Here is a 21,013-nt window from a genome sequence, read left to right on the forward strand (position 1 = left end):
AGGTATGGCAAATCAAAGTTGTTCACATGTTAGACATGGCATTAAGATTCCCACATTTGATGTATTTCTTAAATTATACGCAGTTCAAGACCACCTGCAGTAATAGGAACTTGAGCTTCTACCCTGACTGGAAGAGGGAAGAAGGTGTGTTCTGGAGTGCCTCCTATAGAGAAGGAAAGGAACGCAATGGCACCAAGCATATTACCTATGCATCAGGGAGGCCTGTATTATGGGTGGTTCAAGCAAATTAATGCAATAAAAGAAAAGCAGGAACCAGTGTGGGCCCATATAGGGCTTGGAATTCCCATAACACTTCCCAAACACAAGCTATATCCATAGGTAAGCTGTGCCAAAGAATGCTTTCACAATATAATCTGGGCCAGGTGATGCAATCTCTAGATAAAAGAAGAGAATTGGACAACTATCATGCAGTCAGCTACTGTTCTGAGGCACACACAGAGTGGGTGTGTCAGGAGAACAACTACCTGCACCACCTCTGACCCTAGAGTACCTTGTGAGGTGGGACAAGTGTCAATAACAGGTAGAACATACACTTGGTCACAACCAATAATGCAAATCCTGCAGACTGAAAGTGAGGCAGTGCGACTGGGATTTCAGGCATCAGATTCTAATGATCAAGCGCTAGAGCAGGTCTTCTATGCGCTAAGAGATGTCATTACAGATGTAGTGGGATTGGTTCAGAATGACCGGTCTATGATTAGAAGCGACCAAGAAGCCGCAGTAAGTCTTTCTGTGGTAACAGATTTTCTGGACACTCTTAGCAGAGGAGTCCCAGACTGGAATGCAATTTCATGGCCAGAACAAATAAATGCACTTAGCTTGTCCAAGGTTGCGAAGTACGCAAATTGCTGTGGGTTTATTCTAAATCCACCCAGGCCATCACAATTCAAATTCCTACACTGGCCTAGTCTCAAGTTACAACCATTACAATTTTCAAAATTAAGCTTGCATATGGCACACCTGCAAAACAAGCGTCTAAGAGTGTGCATCAGAGAAAAATCTCATCTTGAAGCACACTCCGCAGTGGTCAAACAGATTGCATCTCTACTAGCCTCCGAAGATACAGTGGAAGAGGCCATGGACTATCTAATTGACAGCTCACAGTTAACTGGCATGAATACTGTTTTTTCTGTGGTTACGATGATTGCTGCAAAAGCTCTTCGAAAAGGGCTGACCACTCTGGACACATTCATTGAAACACTGATTTATTCGCCAATTAGTTCATTTTGTGGACAGCTCCCAAAACATGGACTTTCTCTTTTATGCTGCAAAAGCCACAGCTCGCCATGGAAGCATGTCAAGGAAAAGGAAACCGCTCAGAGAACGATGAAAGCAACGACTATGTAAAATGTCTCCCATGAGACCAACACACCATCAAGTGAAACAGCCGAGCCTCCAGTCGCAAAGTCTGATTCAAGCCAGGCACAAGATGAAAAATGCCTACTCTCAATCCCTGAGCACCAGGGAGCGTCCACAGTCAAGACAAGTGATGGATACCTAAGGTTCCAGGAGTGCATGGCAGCATGAGCCAACACCCATTTCCTTGCAGAAATCTGACATGCACATTTTTATTTCCTTCACCACTTTGCTTCCTAACACTAATCAAAAGAAGATTAGCAGCAAACCCTGAGTTCAGAAAGCCTGGCATCACAATCAGAGTCCACATAACTGAAATCATACCGCATTATACCTCAAGGTACAAGTTTGTATACACAGCCTACGTACGTATTGGATGACCTCCACTTGCAAATCACTGTGGGTAACAGAGGCACTCGCATTTTGGTCTACCTCAAGTAGCACCAATTTAAACGGTGGACGGTTCACACATGTGGTCATACGCTCAAGATCGCACGTTCTAAAAACACATTGGGTCAGAAAGTCAGGAGCCAAGCTATGCTGGTTGTTAATTTCCTTCCCTCTGCACGGTACTGGCTTCTCATTTCATCTCTAAAACTCAGGACATCCTGTCCTCTCTCTCTCTCTCTCTCTCCCCTCCTCTCCCCCTCCTCCCTCTACTCCCTCTACTCCCTCTACTCTTCCTCTGGCCCTTCTTCGGCCTCCTCTCCTCCCTCCTTCCTAGCCTTTCCCCTGTTCTTCCCTGACAAGGTTTCTAGACAAGTCTGATCTATGAAAGTCTCGTCAAAACAGGTCATCCCTGTTCCTCCAAAACCATCAAGGACCACATTGACTCCCTAGCTGCTGCCCTGGCCAACTTCTGCAACCACTCTTTCGCCACTGGAGTCTTCCTTTCCCTCCTAAAGGACTCCCTTGTGCACCCTCTTCTTAAGAAACCCTCTGCCGAACCATCCTGCCTGGCTAACTATCAGCCAATCTTCATCACTCCTTTCCTGGGCAAACTCTTGGAAAAGCTGGCCATCTTCCAACTCAATCTTCACACTGAATCTGTTGGTTGTCTCCATGATCATCAGTCTGGATTCAGAGCTGCAAGAAGCACAGAAACCGCTCTCCTGAACATCTGTGAAGACCTGCTTTCCAACCTTAATACCAATACCCCTGTGTCCTCATCTTACTTGATCCCTCTTCTGCCTTTGATACGGTCAACCATGTCATCCTGCTCAACCGTCTCCGTGATAACCTGGGGATCACTGGTCCGGCCCTGGCATGGCTGACTTCTTTTCTCTGTGATCGACCCTCCGAGGTTCAACTTGGGTCCTTCCTCTCCTCTATCTCTACCTGCGGTGGTCCCCAGGGGTCTAACCTCTTTCCCTGGCTGTTCAACCAATACCTGGCACTTCTTGCCCACTGCATTGCCGCAGTATGCCCCAACTTCCAGTGCTATGCAGATGACACTCCGCTCATTTTCAGGCTACCCTCAGCCGCCTCTTCTGCCTCTCTCATCTCTGACTGTCCGCCATCCAGGAGTCGTATGCGGCCAATGATCTCTGCCTTAATGCCAGTAAGACTGAGATTCTCCTCATCAGCACACCCACACCTTCCTTTCCTGTCACTCTCTGGCCGGCCTCTCTTGGCCCTCTTCCTGCTCCCTGGCATTTATCGAACTTAAAAGTGGCCAATCACAAAAAAATATAGAGACCTTCCCTTTGGGCACATCCAGGCCCCCATTTGCCCCCCGTGAATACTTTTTGCTACAAATCCACACATCTATGTTTCTGTAAAGTTCTTGAGAACTTCTGCACCGTGAAGGTTGCTACTTTCATTGACCCAGGAGCTCATTTTACTAATGCCTTCTGAATGTGTACTCTGGTGCTGCAGGAGTTAATTTGCTTCAGGCTCATTGTTGCACCAAATCTACAGGTTATCCTAGGAATTGCTTGGTTGTGAAACCACAACTCTGGCATTGCGCTTCCCCCAAATCAGCAACTGACGTTTCAATCCCAACACTGACAGCAAGTTTGCCAGACTAACCGTTTCAAGCACCAGATTCCTGTGGTGACTTCTGTGAAAGGTGTCTCACTGGACTACTGAGCATTTGAGGATGTTTTCCACCGCATCATGCAGATGTCTTCCCCTGGACTTCATGCTGATCAAAAGATCCCTCATGAGCGCCTTTAATCATGGTCAGTAGAAGAAAAGCAGTATTATCTATCTGTTGGTTGACTTCATTCAATACTGCAACACCTGCTTCGCTTTCTTCTTCTCAGTTGATTTTCTCCCACCCCCACCCTTATGGACACGGTGGTGGTGTTGGTATTTTATCATCTGTTCCTCCCGTTTCATCCCGTTCTCAGTCGGATCATCTTCATTTGAATATTGTTAGGAAAGATTTCATATGTGTATGTAATTTTCCCTCCATGTGTCAACCCCCAAACTTTGTGCTGCTATTTAGGCACCACTGACTGACTTTGCCAGAGAAGCACAGCCTTCAGCTGTACTCCTCTGGGCTTTCGCTCACTTTTTATGGGGAAACTGACATGCCCTTAAGACATTCAGTACTGGGAGACTGTGTTTCCCTTAGTCCTTTTCTCATGTTGCAACTTTTGGGCAACATGCAACAAGTGTGCAATGTATCTTACCATAGAGCACACTTGGGTCTATAGTAATTTCCAAAGGCCCTAGATACTCTCGCTGGACTTTTTATGAACTGTGCAGATGTGTCATAGACAGGACTGGTGTCAGCTATCGTTTCGCATTATTTTTAACCCTTTCCAGCCATGTTAACCGTGTTAACTGCTTTTGGCACGAATAGGTGGCCTAGCTCCAAAATGCCCATGCCACAAGGTTCTTTGTCCTGTCCTTTGGCCATCTTGCCCCTTCACCTTCCCAAGGTCGAGTTGACCCGGGCCAGTCCTTATTTGGTCATGCATTTTCCCGCGAATCCCAATGCCTTCACAGGCTTCTGCATGCCTTGTGTGTGCGCCTCCAGGATACTCTTCTCTTCTGCCTTCCTCTGCTCCCTTCTTTCTTCTGGGAGATTTTAATCTGCATCGCTCTTCTACTAATGTTTCTGTTCCGCTTCTGTCTATTCTTCACTCCTATTCTCTGTCTCTGTACTACACCTCCTTCTCATATTTCAGGGTTCTCTCTTGATTATATTTTCTTCCATTCCTACTTCTACCTCAGTCATTGGATCATTTTCTTCTTTCCTTTTCATTTTCTCTCCAGTCTTCTCCTCCCTTGTCCCAATATTCTACTACTTTTCACCATCATGATCTTAGATCCTTTGATCGTGGCTCTTTCACTTTTGCTGTTACCAACTCTTCATTCTATTTCAAATTGTTCCTCTCTCTGCCGATTCTGCCTCTTCCATTCTGTCTGACACTTTATCTGACTCTTTGGATCTTCTTTACCCTTTGATTGTATTTATTACATCTTGTAGGCCTTCTCAGCCTTGGATGCCACCTTCTCTTTGAGCTGCTTGTCGTTCCCTCCATCACGATAAACAGCGTTGGCGTAAGACTGGCTAAGCAACAGACTTATATTCTTTATCTGACATTATACTACTTACGATTCTCTTTTGCTCTCTGCTAAGCAACAGTATCTTTTTGCTTCAATTGCTTTGCATCCGCAACATCTTCTCCAAAACTTAAATCATATTCTTTCTCCTCCTTCTGATCCTTCATCCTCTTCTTCTCTTTCGGCATCTGACTTTACTCATTACTTTACTTTGAACAATGTCTTTACTTTGTTCCTCTTTCTTCTTCTTCGTTTGTATCCTCTTCACTTTCAACTATGTCGGATTCTTCTGTTCCTGTATTATCGACATTCCAACCTCTTATGGACATCGATATTTCCTTAGCCGTAGCTAGGGCTAATCCTACCTCTTGTTCTGACGATTCTCTTCCCTCTCTGTTAATTCTCCTGTTTTATTCTTCACTTTTTCCATATATTGGTGTTCTTTTTAATATCTCTTTTTCTACTTCTACAGTTCCTTTATGTTTTAAGCAAGCTTCTATGCTTCCCATTTTGAAAACTACTCTTGATCCCTCGCTTCCCTCTAATTTTCATCCTATTTCTCTCCTTCCTTTTCTTCATAAGCTCCTTGAACATATTGTTTATCTCCAAGTTTCTTCCATTATTAATGCACATCCTTTGATACCCTCCTTTCAATCTGGTTTCCGGCCCCACCCTCTACAGAAACTGTGCTTCTATGTGTTACTAATTCTCTTCTGTTTGCTCGCCACTCTAAACTTTCATCACTTATTGTCCTCCTTGATCTCTCGGCAGCTTTTGATACGGTTGATCACACTATTCTTCTCACCTCTCATTCTGACCTGGTTCATCGGGTTCAGTTTTAAATTGGTTTCCTTCTTATCTCACAGGTCGTACTTTTTCTGTCTGTTGGGCTGCTCACTCTTCTACTACTTTCCCACTTCTTCACGGTGTCCCTCAAGGCTCTGTCCTTGGTCCTCTTTTCTTTTCTCTTTATACCTCCTCTCTTGGTTCTATTATTTAATTTCTGTTGCAGCCACACCTCACCACCATGCTGCATCCAACGTACACCAAATTGAGATGCCTGCCTTGTTCCTAACATTCCTGGCATGCTTATCTTTTTAACACACTTGCTCATCTTCTTTTTGTGGGTGTGAAAATAGTACAATACGTTACATGGACATAAAGAAAACGTTTCCTGATTTCATAGAATCATGATGCAAAGTATTCTGTATGACCAATTATGATATAAATATACTGTACAGCTTTATTTTTACAATTTCAAAACAGCTAGTGAGGTTACCTTTATTTGGATATTGATTGTAGACTTATAGTTGCCATTTGTAATAGGTATTTTCCTTTATTTGCGGGTGAATATGTAGGAAGGAACACATAGCATGTCTGGATGGAAAGACTATGGGATGTGTTTATGTATATGAAAAGGAGGCTTGAGAATGGGAAATAGATTAATTGTATTATTCAACATGTTAAATGAGAGTACATTTTATGTTTCAAGAAATGGTAGTTTCAAATCGGTGTCCTGCACATTAACGAGTGGTGTCAATGCTAGCCTGTAAAGAGAAGACTGCCAAGCAGTCCTTCTCCTGCCACACCCCGACCATTGCCAGCAGAGGATAAAAATTCCCCTGCCATCCTCCAGTTCCACAAAATATTAAAAACATCTCTTTCAACAATGGTAGCTGGACCAATAAGAAACCCCTCCCTCACCAAACAGTACTGTGCTGTATAATAGGCCAGGTCCAATGCAGGTACGGTCTTGTTGTAAAGTGATATAAGCAATACAATAAAACAAACAATGCTTATAATCAAATCAATTGCTATACTTTTGGAAAATTAAATGCATTTCGGCCAGTAGGGATTTGTTGGGACAATCCACCTGTGGCTGCAAGGAGATCAACTGAAACCCAGAAATCCACTATAAATATATAGGTGTTCCACAGTCCAGCTTTAATCTGAGTTTTGTTCTTCAAAAGGTCCTATCCCATTCCAGATTAGCCATTTAAATGCAACCGATCTGCCAGAAAATGAATAACTGCCCAGTAATGCTCACCTGACAAGTTTTTCTGCGATTATTGAACCCCATCCTCTTGTTTCGAATGCAAACTATGAGGAAATAAAACAAATACTTCAGGTCACCCACTTATGCAGTCTGCAACACAATTCAAATAAGCAATGCTCAACACAAGCCCACAAAAATATTCTTTAATCAGCTATTATTGATCCATTATCACCCTTCAGGTTTTGCTGAGGAAAAATTAAAAAGCACACATGGAATCAGGGACTGGTTTAGGATTTGAGAGGTCTTTGAGGCAAAAAGCTTTTAATGCAGACATACAACCAATGAATTCCTATGAAATCTGCCTCAGTATTACACCTGGTCAACACCAGAGAAATTCCACAGGAATTCATTATTTAATTCTGCATGTAAAACATATTTTCTTTTCCACAAGACGGAGTGGAAAATGGAAGAGTGAAAGCAAATTGGTTTTGCTTTTACTCTTTCCTTGTCCACTCAGCCTCGTGTACCTTTGCATACATGGGACCCACTGTAAGTGCCAACGTTGACGGACCACTGCATGAAATTTAGATTTCATTAATAAAATTACTCACTTGGTGTTATTTAGCTTTCATGAATCCTGCGTTTTACAGAAAGAACTGGAAAAGCACACATATCTTGTGATGAACCAAACTGACAAACATAACATAAATCCTTGAATAAATATGTACAAATACCAACATGCAGACTAATGTGAGCCTGAAAAACTGTTATGGGTTTTGTAAATGTATTTTCAAGGCTTAAAGATACACTACAAAAGATGTTGTGTGATGCGGTCATCTCTTTGTAGTTATCGTTGAGCAAAGGCGTGACATTTATTATTTGATATGAAGAAAAGATTGTGTCCATAACATGCACTCACCCACAAAAAAAAAAAAAAGAGTACAAAAAGCTTTTTTTGTGACTCCGTTGAATTACCTTGAGAGAAGGCACAGATTTAATAGCTAGCTGGAATTTCTTTCAAAGATGATCACTTCTAAGAGTCCATGATCAGACACATGAATAGAAAAACAAGCTATATCTCACGGATGAAGCACAATCAGGCTGAAACATGTTCGGGATTGTTTGTGGCCTCTTGAAGAGGGGTAGCGAAAGAGCAGCACGGATTGAACTGTCCTTTTTGAGGTGGTACCATGCCAAGTTTGCATATTCTGCGTCCCCTTCTTTGATGCATAGCAGGCTGAAAAGCAATGGTCTGGAGGTCCAACCAGAGTAAAGAGAGCTGTTACGATTCATTCAAAACCTTTTAGCCATCTCTTTTGTTTTGTAGTATTAGTGCAGTCAGTATGGACATGTTTACTTACTATGGAATGGCCTTTTACTAGCATTATGGGCAAAGCTTGCAAGAGCTTTCTTAAGTGAGGATACTGGCCTACATTGGTGCAACCAACATGCACATGTTTCAGGTTGTAAAGGTTGCACTCACAACTAGCTAGTAGTAATTGACTCTTGGGAAGTATGAAATGGTGTGCTGTGTGCTGTGTTTATGTGTAGAAATGAGATTGCGAGAGACTCCATGGCTGGATAGTAGCTTGCAACTTGAAATGTTTACTTCTGCATGTTTTCTTACAGCAGTATGGCATTTGTACTAGCATTTTGGGCAAAACCAAAGAGATAAGAGTTCTTAAATGGGGATAATAGCTTACACTGGCACAGACAGCATGGGTATTTTTACTTCTATTGGATTTGCATTATTTATTACTGGCATTACAGGCAAATTCAACATAATGAGTATTCTTATGAGAGACTAGCATACATTTGTGCAATCAGCATGGGCATGTTTGGACACAGCCAGCATGAATGTTTTTTTTTTTTGTACACTGGCAGAAGACTGGCATGTATTAAGGGCAAAGGCATGATAGAAACCCACTGCAGAATGCTTCTGTGCATTGCTTGGGACCTGAAATCCATTGGATTTTTGTATGCATTAACCTGCAAAACTGAGTGTAAACCGTGTGGCTTTTTAACCAAATGTTCATAAAAGGTGTGCTGTAAAATGCACCATTTGACTCAATTATCTTAAAGAATTTCTCATATGGGAAACCACCTGGAATCCCTCCCTCCACCCTGTTTGGTTAGGCCTCCCTCACTGCGCTTGGTAGCTCGTGCACATTCATGGGAAATGTTTACACCACTTCAATTGAAAAAAGATATCACCAAGAGGCATGGCCGGCAGCAGCGCAAGATGGCCACCTAATGTGAAAGCTTTGGCGAACACAACCGTTGGGTTTGGAAATGATATCCAGGTCTAAAGTGAGGACCTGAGGGATACATTATGCATGACAGTTGAAAGGCCAGATCCACTGCATAAGATACCGGCCAAATCAGTGGAGGATTGTTAATGCCGAAAGCCTGGATGATGCTGAAGTTCAAAGCAGACTGGAGGTGCACCCCACGTCCCTGATGTAGCTTGTGCTCTGTGGGAGATGGTGGACTAGCTGAGTGCGGTGTAATCGCAGGGAGAGCCCAAGTGTGGCTGGTATTCTGATCTTTGTTAACCAGAGGGTGTATAATATTGGGACAAATGAGACATGCTGCAGGGATGCTATGTTTTCACTAAATGGCTGACTTTCATTAGCTGAATGCAGCGTCTGTTATAGGAAGAAGAGATCGAGGTCTAATCTCTCACCTAATCAAGAGAGGTTTTCAGGGTCTGCAGCATCCAATTGGTTAACATCCAGTTTAGCTTCGGATCAAGGGGGGGCAACCACATGAAAAAGACATCAATATCAACCTGGAGACACCTCTTTTGTTTGTGTGTGAAATGAGGAGCTCTATTAAGTTAAAATCCAGTTTTTAGGAAAACTTAGCTGAAGGCACATTTAGGAAGGAGGCAGGTATCGGAGATAGCTGTGAGGTACAGAGCTACAACAGGCCTTTGGAGATGGATAGGGAACTACACAGAGACTGAGAAAGAAGAAACCTTGCTGGAAAAAAGAATTTTATGCGCTCTCTGGTAAACCAATTTAAAAGCTGCACAAAAGATGGGATTGAATCACCCGCACAAGGAGGCGGAAAGAGATTCACAGTGGCCCCCAATGTCCCATCAGCCACAAATCCAACAAAAGAGTCATCTTCTTCTTGGATCTCTAGGCAGGATTTGGTGTCATGCCTGTTGACCGTGAAAGAAGAAATTAGCCGCAAAATAACAGATGAAGTCCATACATCTAACGGAACTTTGAAAGCTTTGATCAATGAACTGAAAGGCGGATCGAAGACCATCAACAAGAATGTGGATTCCGATGAGAAAGATGGTGCAGGATTTACGAGATGATCAAGAGGCATCCTGCAGTTGAAGCAATACAGCACTGATTCATAATTGCCGACCACCCGAATCAAAGTATTAGAGACCAGGCATAGGTGAGAAAAAACCTACACTTTAAAGAACTAGTCTAAGAAAACCAAGATGATCTTGTGCAATTGATGCAACAGTTTTTTCAATTTTCAAGACCCAGAAACACATGGAAAGGGTATTACGCTGGATTGTGTTCTTAGGTTAGGCCCCTTAAGGAGAGGGGAATCTGGTGTGTAATGAAATGTCATTCCTTTCCGACTAAAGATGAAATATTGAAGAGAACCAGGGAGAAAAGAGAAACAATATCCCTGGGCCAGAGTCTCTTCCTCGTCCAAGACTTGGCATCTGTCGCCCTGCAGAAGGGCTTGCAATTCGGGCCTGCAAGTGAAAAACAGCCGGCCTCCAACGTGTGAGACCGGTGGCCATTCGCTTTTGGTCTGACCTTCATGAGGGAGAATACGTACTTTAGCAGCATCCTTCATGCAGTTAATTCTAAAGTTCTGAATTTGGAGTTGGGTAGTCTCAGAGGGACATACCATAATGGAAGAGAAAAGGCAACCACATATCGAAAAGGTTTTTTTTTCCACACACGGCAGAGGGTGGCTCTCATACTTACTATGGGTTCTTACTAAGTTTCCCTGAGAGGTCTGATATTTGTGACAGGGTCAGTAACCTGGCCCCGCCAAGGAGGGATGAAGACCCCTCTCAGTCTGGGGTGGGATGATTACCAGTGTGGAAGTCAGAACCAACCCTCGCCAGAGGGTGAAGGCGGCAGTTGCAAGGGCCCCAGTACGTGTTGCTTGGTATAGTGCCAGTTTGTCGGGGGGCGTGGCTACGAGGCCATGTGAGAGGACGCGCCTTCTGAGGGGCTCCTGCCGATCCGGAATGATCCTTGGACTAAACAGTGAAAAAATGGAGTGTTGGGACCTAGAAACGACAGGTCTAAGGCATGAAATGTGGGCGCACGCACAGGAATAATCTCGGAGCTGGAGATGCTGAAGATACTAAGTTGCGAGCGGACGAATTGAAAGTATCCAGAGGACGGGAAGAAAACCAAAATGGCCGGCGGCATAGAACAAAGGGACTGGTGCAATTGACGAGGACGAGAGCCTACGCGGCGCAGCTGGGAAAGCACGGGCAGCTGGCCGACACCGGGATGCTTGCAGGAGGCGGCGGTGTGTGAGAAAGCTCCGCCGCGGTGCCGCGGTGGACACATTGTGTCAGAGACAGTACAGCAGCGGCGAAGAAGACAGGCGGCGGAACGTGGCTGATAAGTGTGCCCGTGCCCCCAGGAGGGTGAAGGAGAAGTGCACACGGAGCTTGCAGGCGAGCGGCAGACCTGTGAAGCCCCTGCTGGGAAGCCGCATATCTCGTGGCGAAATAACACGTGGGGGCGTGGGACTGGCTCCTGAGGCCCTGTACAGAGGAGCGGGGAGGAGCGGAGGGACGCCGGGCGCATGGGAATTGGAAACGTGGCTCCCGAGCTCAGAACGGAGCTCGGGAGGAAGGCACCGCCAGGAGCGATCACGCTGGGTCCCACAGTACGCCCTGACAGAGCGGAGCAGGGCATGCAACGCCAGACGGTTGACATTAACATTGAAAGGGGTGGGAGGTGTGTTGAAATGGATGGGGTTTCCCATCAATAGTGCCTGAACATACAACTGCCCAACTGTTTAGTTGAGGAGAAGATCGCTGACCGTAACAGGAAGTTGGGTGCGCACGAGGATGAGCACCTTGGTGATACACACATGAGAGGAACGGGCAGATACATGACAGACGCCAGTACCCCTGTGTGGACATACAATAGGAAGCAACTCAGGGGCTCTGATCCTCGGGTTGAAAGCAGGAGGAGACAATCATCGCAGCGTGGCACCTTCGGGCGCAATCATAAGTGCGCCCATTGCTACGAATGTGTTGGCCATTGCGAGTGTCTCGGTGTTGCCCAAGCAGCAGAGAAGGGATAATAAGGGCCAGTCTGAAATAGCCTGAGGAAACCCTCCTGGGTGTGAACAACCGTACGCACTGAATGACGGTGACATGGACGCTCTGCACAGAACCCTGATGATATTCTGCACGGCAGCGGAGTACCTCCGAGTGCAATCACTTGTGCGCTGAATAATACAAAGGTGCTGCCCTGCACATGTATCCCGGTACTGCCCAGATAACAGGGCAGGAGGGGGTGAATGGACTTGCTGATCGCTGCTGATTTACTAGGGCATGCCACGGAGGAGGCTGGCAGAGCTTTTGAGGTTCTGAGGCCCCCATGCTTGGGTAAGGCCTTGGACATTTGAACAGAGTGTGTGCCCCCCTCCCCCTACTTGTGGAGCATAAGAGGTGGGCGGACCCACAACATACAGCTGCTGCGACATGTCTAATAAGCCTCCAAGACAAAAAGTGAAGCAACCTACGCTGGACGAATTTGCTAGAACACCGCCGGCCCCGGAAAGTGCCAGGAGCAAAAACAAGCCCCCTGCAGGTGGCATGGCCGCTGCGGGTACAAATCAAGAGGTTCTGGCTGCAATTGCGGACTTGAAAGCAGACTTGAAAGCGGCCTGGGAGGCTAAGCTAGAAATTGTTGTGGCTGAATTGAAAACAGTGTTGGACCTTAAGGTCGGTGAAGTGCAGGAGGAGGTGAATCTACTCCGACAGGATGTAAGGTCCCTGTCGGAGCGCACAGAGAGCCTGGAGAAAGAAGGGAGTTCGAACACAGCGGACTGTGCATTCGGAACTGCATGCCCTGGTGCTGAGAGTGGGCAACCTGGAGAGTAGAGCGGAGGAAGCGGAAGGACGCGCCCGAAGGAACAACATCCGCATTGTGGGTATACCGGAGGGAACAGAGGGCCACAACCCCATGGAGTTTGTCGAAAACATGCTGCTACAGGAGATCACCGGAGGAGTTCTGTCTCAAGGATTTGCTGTGGAACGAGCACACAGGGCTCTGGCGAGGGGGCCACCGCCAGGCAATCTGCCTAGGCCAGTTATCGCCAAGATCCTTAACTATCGGGACGGGGAAAGGATTCTGGAACACTTTCGCAAAGGTGGAACAATCAAGCGAGGGGAGGCAAACATAACAGCCTACCCGGACTATACCCTGATGGTGCAGCGGAGCCGAATGAACTTCGGGGCTGTTAAAAGGAGACTGAGGGAGGCGGGCCAGAAATACATGCTACTTTACCCAGCGAAATTGAAGGTTTTTCATAAAAACAGAACTTTATTTTTCGACACTCCGGAGGATGCCATGGGATGGCTTGATACGTAGGGTTGCCCCCAGGAGCCTGACATCCAGACGGAAGAAGGAGGCGGACGAGATAAGTAAAGAGTAATGGGAGCACAGGGAGATGGTGCGGCTTAAGACTATGGGACTTGATTATAGTCATTGATGTGGCCTGTTCGTAGACGGGACCAGAGTAGGATAGATAATGTATTGTGTGCACTGTGACTGTTGCTTTATTAAGGAGCCTTGCAGGGCTAGTCCTTACGCCCCCATTTAGGATAAATAGTTAAGTGGCCATTAGGGCGACTTCACCCTACTGAGCTCTGAGCGTACCAGACCGGGCTAGATGTGGGGGTGCCTGAGATCCAGGGATGGAGCTGGGCAACAGTTGGGGAGGGAGTTGTTGGGGAAGGGGTGGGGGAGGGGAGGGGAGGGGAGGGAGGTGGGGAGTTTGTTGTGTATATAGTTTTGGGGAGTGAGTTTAAACACGAGCCTACAGGGAATAGCCCTGGAATTGTATCTGTATGGCGCAGGCGGATGGGGTTGGCTGAGAGGGAGGGAGATGGTTACTAACGAGCCATGGGGGATCTTAGAATAGTGACGTGGAATGTCAGGGGACTCAATAGTTATCTAATAAGGAATAAGGTCATGCTGCATTTGAAGAGACAAAAGATAGATATTGCACTGTTACAAGAGACACATTTGACACGGGAAAAATTGGAACTGGTGGGGAGAAAATGGAAGGTATTGTAGTGGGGTCTTCGTACTCGGCCTATGCTAGGGGTGTGCTGGTCTGGGTGGCGCCGCACGTTCCGTTCCAACTAATACAGGAAACGGTGGAAACTGAGGGGCGTTTGGTCATAGTGAGAGGGTTGGTAGAGAATAAAGAGGTGTGCATTGTAAACACGTACGCCCCTAATCAAAACACAGCTGAGTACTTCCGGACTATGTGCACCAACCTGAGCTTGTGCGTGGGTAGCGCAGTGATCTGCGGAGGGGATTTCAATTGTGTGTTAAACCCCGAAGTAGACAGGTCGGATGACAAGGTGGTCAGGCCTGCCCCAGCAGCTAGGGTATTGCAGTCGTTGCTAGACGACTTCGGATTGGTAGATGTGTGGAGAACAAAGCATCCTAATGAGAGGCAATATTCACATTACTCGGCCCCACAACAGCTGCACACTAGACTTGACTATGTCTTTGCCACACCAGATGTACTGATAGAGATCGTTCACATAGAATATAAAGCGAGGGTCCTGTCGGATCACTTGCCCCTGGTTCTGGGGTGGCAATACTGCCGCCCTAGGGCACGGATTCCGTTTTTCGGGAGGATATAAGAGATGAGATCATTAACTATTTTGAGGTGAACACAGGCAGTGTTGACTCGGCGGGGACACTGTGGGAGGCCTTCAAGGTGGTGATGCGGGGTGTGGCCATCGCTAAATCGAAAGGCCTGCAGGATGGGGTCCTGGCTGATTTACAGAAGGTGGAAGAGGAATTAGAAAGAGAACTAAAAAATTGAAGCATAGACACCGAGCTGGTGCTAAAACTACAGCAACAGTGCAAGGAATACTGGGAAAGGCTCTGCAACCTTAATTACAAAAAGTACGCTGAGAGACAACATGCGGGAGGAGATAAAACGGGCCGTCTCTTGGCGTGGCTATTCAGGAGTGAAACCCGTAGGCCCAATTAGGACAATAACCAGAGAAGATGGGGAGGTGGCAGACACCCAAGAGGGAGTCAACAGGGAATTTGCGGATTATTATAGAGAACTATATGAGGACAGAGGAGGAGGTAGCCGGGATGATATGTTGGAAACTCTGCAAGATATGGGATTACCCAAGATAAGCGCAGAAGAAAGAAGAACTAGATGCACCAATTACTTTGGAGGAGTTGGAGGAGGTTGTTAGGCAGCTACCTACTAGTAAGACTTCGGGAGCATATGGCTTACCTAGTGAATTTTATAAAGCATATGGGGCGGAGGTGCTCCCCCCAATGTTGGAAATGCTCAACGAGGCGTTTGAAATGGGACGGTTGCCGGAGTCGCTCAGAGAAGCGATCATAATACCGCTCCTTAAACCTAATAAACCTGGGCATAGCTGCGGATCGTATAGGCCGTTGTCGATGCTGAACCAGGACAGCAAGATATTAACGGCTGTCCTGGCGAATAGACTGCAGAAAGTAATTAGCAAATTGATACACCCGGACCAAACGGGCTATGTCCCGGACAGGAATATTACTCACAACCACAGGTGACTCCATCGGGTGATTGAATGGGGCTGTGACAATGAAGGAGAAATGGCAATCGTGTCTTTGGACGCATTAAAAGCTTTCGACTCGGTTAGATGGTCGTGGCTGCTGGCGGCTTTGGGAGAGTATGGAATGGGGCCGGGGTACATCAGGTGGGCGGAGATGCTGTATAGTGCGCCGCTAGCCAGGGTGCGAACAGGAACAGTGATATCTGAGATATGGCAACTTAGCAGAGGCACTAGACAGGGGTGCCCCTGGTCCCCGATGTTGTACATTCTGGCTCTGGAGCCCCTGGCACTATATCTGTGGCAGCAATACGATGAGATAGGTATTGAGGTTGGGGGGGAACGGCACCTGATATCCCTATATGCGGATGATTTGTTATTATACTTGAGATACCCGGAAGAAAATCTTCAGTATATTCTGGAGGTGATGGAAAGGTATGCGAGGTTGTCCGGTATAGCGGTGAATCCCCAAAAATCTAGCATTTTCCTGCTGGGCAGTTACAAGGGAATCCCTGTAGAAAGGTTGCCGGTGTTGCAGGTGCCATGGACTGTGGGCTCCTTCCGCTACCTTGGAATAGATGTGTACCATACGGCGGAGGAGGAACACAGGCGTAATACCGAGATGGCCGTTGGGAAAATCCGCAAATGTATGAGGTTTTGGGAGAAATTGCCCTTAGCGATGATGGGGCGGGGAGAGATGCTTAAGATGGTGGTTCTACCTAGGCTCCTACATTATTTTAGTAATATTCCACATATGATTCCCAAGAGGTTTTTTGTTCGACTAAATGGTATGTGTAGAGACTTTCTGTGGCATGGTACTCAGAATAGAGTAGTGCTCTGGAAGTTGCAGAACTCTCACGATAAAGGGGGAGTCAAGCTACCTAATTTTGAGGTCTATTATACAGCGAGTCAATTACAGTTTGTGGCCAAATGGCTCTCCGATGAAGCGACCCCTGAACTTAGACTGTTTGGGCAGGACTGTGCCCCGTTTTACCTGAAATAAATTATCTGGTTGCCAGAGTCACAAATAAAGGAGTGCCCGGGGATGATGAGGCTTGGGTGGAAAATGTGGCGACGAGCATGTATAATGATGGGGGACCCGCTCCCGTGTTCCCGGCAGGTACCTCTGGTTGCTTTGGCGGGAGGAGATGAGCAACTGAGGGTGATTATCAGAACCTACTGGGAGTCGGATGGGCTAGTAACGTTGGGAGATATATGGCAGGAGGGGACCATCAGGGAGCTTGGAGGACTTGGAGAGGAGGCAGGACTACATGGGGGCCAGTATGTTACGTATCACAGGTTGGTGCGGAAGATTCGGATAACGTGGCCCGAGACAGTGTTGGCGGAGGAACCGGACGCCATTATGGGGATGATATATGACACAGCTGAAGGGGGGCATGAGATCTCTAGATTGTATGAGATGGTAATGGCTAAAGTTGGAAAGGAATTGACACATTTGAGATTGGATTGGGAAACAGAGGTGGGAGCCCAAATGGAGGATGGGATGTGGAAGCGGGCCCTGGGATACCATAAGAAAGTATCTAGGAATGCCAGATTGCAGCAAATACAGCTGTACGTAACACATAGAGCGTATATGACCCCGGTGAGGATATCTAAATTCAGGAATGCTGGGAGACAGGCGTGCCCTAAGTGCGATGAGGAGAATGCTGATATGACACACATGTTTTGGTCATGCCCAGTGGTCGAGTGTTTCTGTAGAGAAGTCGCACAAAAGCTAGCAGAGAAAGGGGTCACGCTCGCCATAGACACGGCCTGGGCCTGCCTGTTGGGAGGGTTTCCTAGGCCACGAAAACTGAAGCATGTTGGGAAACTGAAAGACATGGCGTACGTGCTTGCAAAGCGAAGGATAGCTATGGGATGGAAAAAGTGTCATAAGCCACGGGTGGAGGCGTGGTGGAAAGAATTTCAGAAATGGTCGGAGGCTGAAACGGTGGTATGGCAGGAGGCAAGTAGCATGTCTTGGGAGGAAGAAGTGGGTACCCTGATGGCATGGAAAGCATGGATATCTGGAGTATTTGGAACAATGTTAGATCCAGAGGAATCTGATGAATGTAATGATTGTGGATTGCACTGCGTGTTTGGTTTGTATTGTTGGTTGTATTGAAAAACGAATAAAACATTTTTTAAAAAAGTTTTTTAAAAAAATAGTGCCAGTTTTCTTGCTTATAGTGCCACTGTCAATCACCCCATACCTCTCACGCATGATGCTTGTCAGCATTTCTCTATTTTCTTTGCAAAAACTGAATATTTCACTATCCCTGGAGATGAAGAGCCATGCGACCGGCCGAAACAAAGCTCCACCGAGAGACCAGGAACCTGCAACCACAACCTAGCAATATCCTGAAGGGAGTCTGCTGCGCGAGACAGAGCCCCAGTCATCAATAGAGGCCTGTACATACTCTTAACCCTCCAAGAACATTACGCTTACCTGTGAAAGCCGTGGAATGGCCCCACAAAACAGACCAACTGACAAGCATGCAAGGCCCTCACACAGACTAACATGAAGAGCATGACTTACCGCCACTGGCCACCGTTACAAAGCCTTAGTTGACAGACACGCGAGAAAAGGCTGGGGCTTGGACACCCTTTTGTGTCTTTTGATTGTACCATTTCCCAGGAGGGGAGAACAGGGAAAAATGGTGTGACATGCAAAGTCAGCATCCTGGGACTTCGGGTAAGTGAATCGGGCGGAGCTGGAACACTCAGGATGCCGGTAAGTATAAAAGGAACTTAATTTATTAAGCTACAGTGTTAGGTAAAGCAATTAGGCAGGAGGAATAGATGGTACATCTTTATGGTTCAAGCTCCTACCCTGAAGTCCTGAGCAACGGACTTCATTGGAATCTGGGGCAATCCAGATTCTACATTCTAAGCATCTTGTGACATGATATGCAGTTAGATACTACACATTGATTCGGGGAACCAGTGGGGAAGGATAACCGATGGGAAAGAAAGTATCAGGGGCAGAATAAAAGGAAGCAGGAAGTTGAGGGTTTTTCAGGCGAGGTCAAATTCAGGCTTTGTGCAAGCTGAAGTATTGGTTGCTGAAAGGAAGTGGTACTGGAAATGAATGAGCATGTGGGTGTGTGGAGTGATAGGAGAGAGTAGGGAGTGAGTGAGGTGATTGTGAGTGTGAAAGGGGGTGATTGAGAAAGTGGGGGAGGAGTGGTAGTGGTGTGGCGAGCGGAAGAGTACCAGTGGTCTGGAGAGGGGAGAGTAGTAGCGTGGGGATGTTAGTGTGCGATAGCGTAGCAGAGAGTAAAATCAAAGGGTGGCGGTAGATAGAGTGAGGAACATCAGAGGGATAGAAGAGGACGTGTCAAAGGGAGTGAGGAGAAAAAGTGGGTGAGTAGGGGGAAGGAGAGTAAGAGGAGAGAAGGTTGAGTGTTAGAGGTTTAGAGAAAGGAATATCACAGCAGGACCAGAGAGGGTGAAGAATTGAGTGTCTTGAAGGCACAACCATTAAATCATTCCCTTGGGGAAATCATTTCTTAGGAACCCGTAGATGGTTCCCAGAGGAAGCCTAGACTGATATTCTGTTTGCCTTTAGGCCATCACCAAAAGGAAGACAGATTGTAGTCAGTTGAGGTTACCGATCTGTATTACAAGTCTGGCGGTCAAAGAACGCATGGGTTCGGGTTGGCCTTCCCCTTCCTAGGTTAGAGAGTGGCAGCTATTAGGCCCTTTGCTGAATTGAAAATAAAAACCCTTGTACTGTCTCTGGGAGTTGGCGTGTTCTTGAGGCCATTTGAAATATACTATTGTTTAGATATCAGTAATAACCAATTGAAAGTGTCCCGTAGAGGAATACGATCCCCTCTCCATACACAATACTTGTTGAAAAAGAGAGGCAATAATCTTTTTTATTTTAGGAACAGCCTGCTTCGACTCACCTCTGGGTTGTTGCTCAACTAAACGCACGGTTTATCATGAGCACACAATGCTTTCTTTTGGCACATGTATTTTTCCCTGCGTAGGGGTACTTTTTTGCTATATATTTTGGCAGATCATGAATGCTTTGATTGGTTTAGGACTTCTCTTAGAACTGCATATAAAACATTTGATTATTGTTGCCAATATATTTAGTGTTGTAAGATGCAGTAATGCATAAAGAATTGCACAGGTCAGGTTGTGGAGGGGAGAATTCCCTTTCACACTTCCCTCAGATGATAGCTCACCAACTTTGAAAGCTCACAAAAGGGGTTTACCTTGTTAGTCAGGTGCAGATAATGTCTCTACGAAAGGAAACCATTTCCGCAGTTGACAAAAAAATATTTAGAGGGAACATTGGTGAGGACGGTGTAAATATAAGTAAAGATAGGGAATTGTGTGTAGGAGAGGCGTGAGGAGAGAGATGAGAAGCGGGGTTTGTAAAGAGGCGAGGAAAGAGGAAGAAGAGAGTGAAGACACTGAGGGACAGAAGGGAGGAGAGAGAGTAGAGGAAGAAGACTGGAGATAAGACTGAAGAGGAGAGTGAATGTGTGGTAGAAGGAGGGGAAGAAGAGAGGGGCAGCTTGAGTGACAGAATCGACCAGTGTGTCCTTTAGTGGCACAAGAAAAATCGGCATTTCCTACTGAGACCTTAGAAGAACCCAGGTGGGAGTCAGATAGATGAGGCTTTTGCTTTAAGCTCTCAACTGTAGCAAACGCTTAAATCGAAGGGATTACTGCTCACTTGTTGCCAAACCTGGGGTTAGGAAAGTCTGGGTTAAGGAGGTGGGATCCCACGGGAGAGCGTGATAGGGAAGCCCTTTGAGCCATTTGTTCCATTTGAGAAATAAAAACCCTTGAACCATCTTTTGGAATCTGAGTGTTATTCAAGCCGTCCGGTGACTGTGGGGATCAAGTTCCTTTAATAATTGAACTGATTAGAAATATTGCAAATTATATGAATGGCTACGTGAAAGATTTTCTGGGTCATTTTAAGTTTATTAACAATTGGTACAATTAACAATTATGTGAGGATTGTGTACATGCCTTCAGAATAAACAGTATATACATTTTTGGTGAAGATGGTTTCAGCAATCCAAGTATTCATGTGAAATGAATAACATATACAACATGATTCCACTGACGTTTTAAACCCTGCTCTAATGGTTATCATGAAAAGAAGTATGCCTGTTTCCAAATTCGCTAGGCCCTCTTTTTTAGAAAGTATTTGTAACAGGTTTTCGAAACGCACAAAAGACTGACTGCTTTAACTATGTAAGCAATTGTTTTAAACAGTGCAACATTTCTCAACTGCCCTGTCTGCAGTCTAACATGCATTAACTCCATCAGAG

General features: G+C 46.1%; 1 protein-coding gene across 1 annotated transcript in view; it reads right to left on the reverse strand.

Moving 5' to 3' along the window:
* The window catches only part of IAH1 (isoamyl acetate hydrolyzing esterase 1 (putative)), a 483,285-nt gene that overhangs the window by 392,622 nt on the left and 69,650 nt on the right, over positions 1-21,013 (reverse strand). The window contains exon 2 of the mRNA XM_069605997.1: positions 6,944-6,996. Within this exon, the coding sequence (XP_069462098.1) occupies positions 6,944-6,996 (53 nt within the window). The remainder of the gene's footprint in view (positions 1-6,943; positions 6,997-21,013) is intronic.

This window comes from Ambystoma mexicanum, chromosome 4p (assembly GCF_040938575.1).
Source record: "Ambystoma mexicanum isolate Mex_15411 chromosome 4p, UKY_AmexF1_1, whole genome shotgun sequence".
NCBI classification, from domain to species: domain Eukaryota; kingdom Metazoa; phylum Chordata; class Amphibia; order Caudata; family Ambystomatidae; genus Ambystoma; species Ambystoma mexicanum.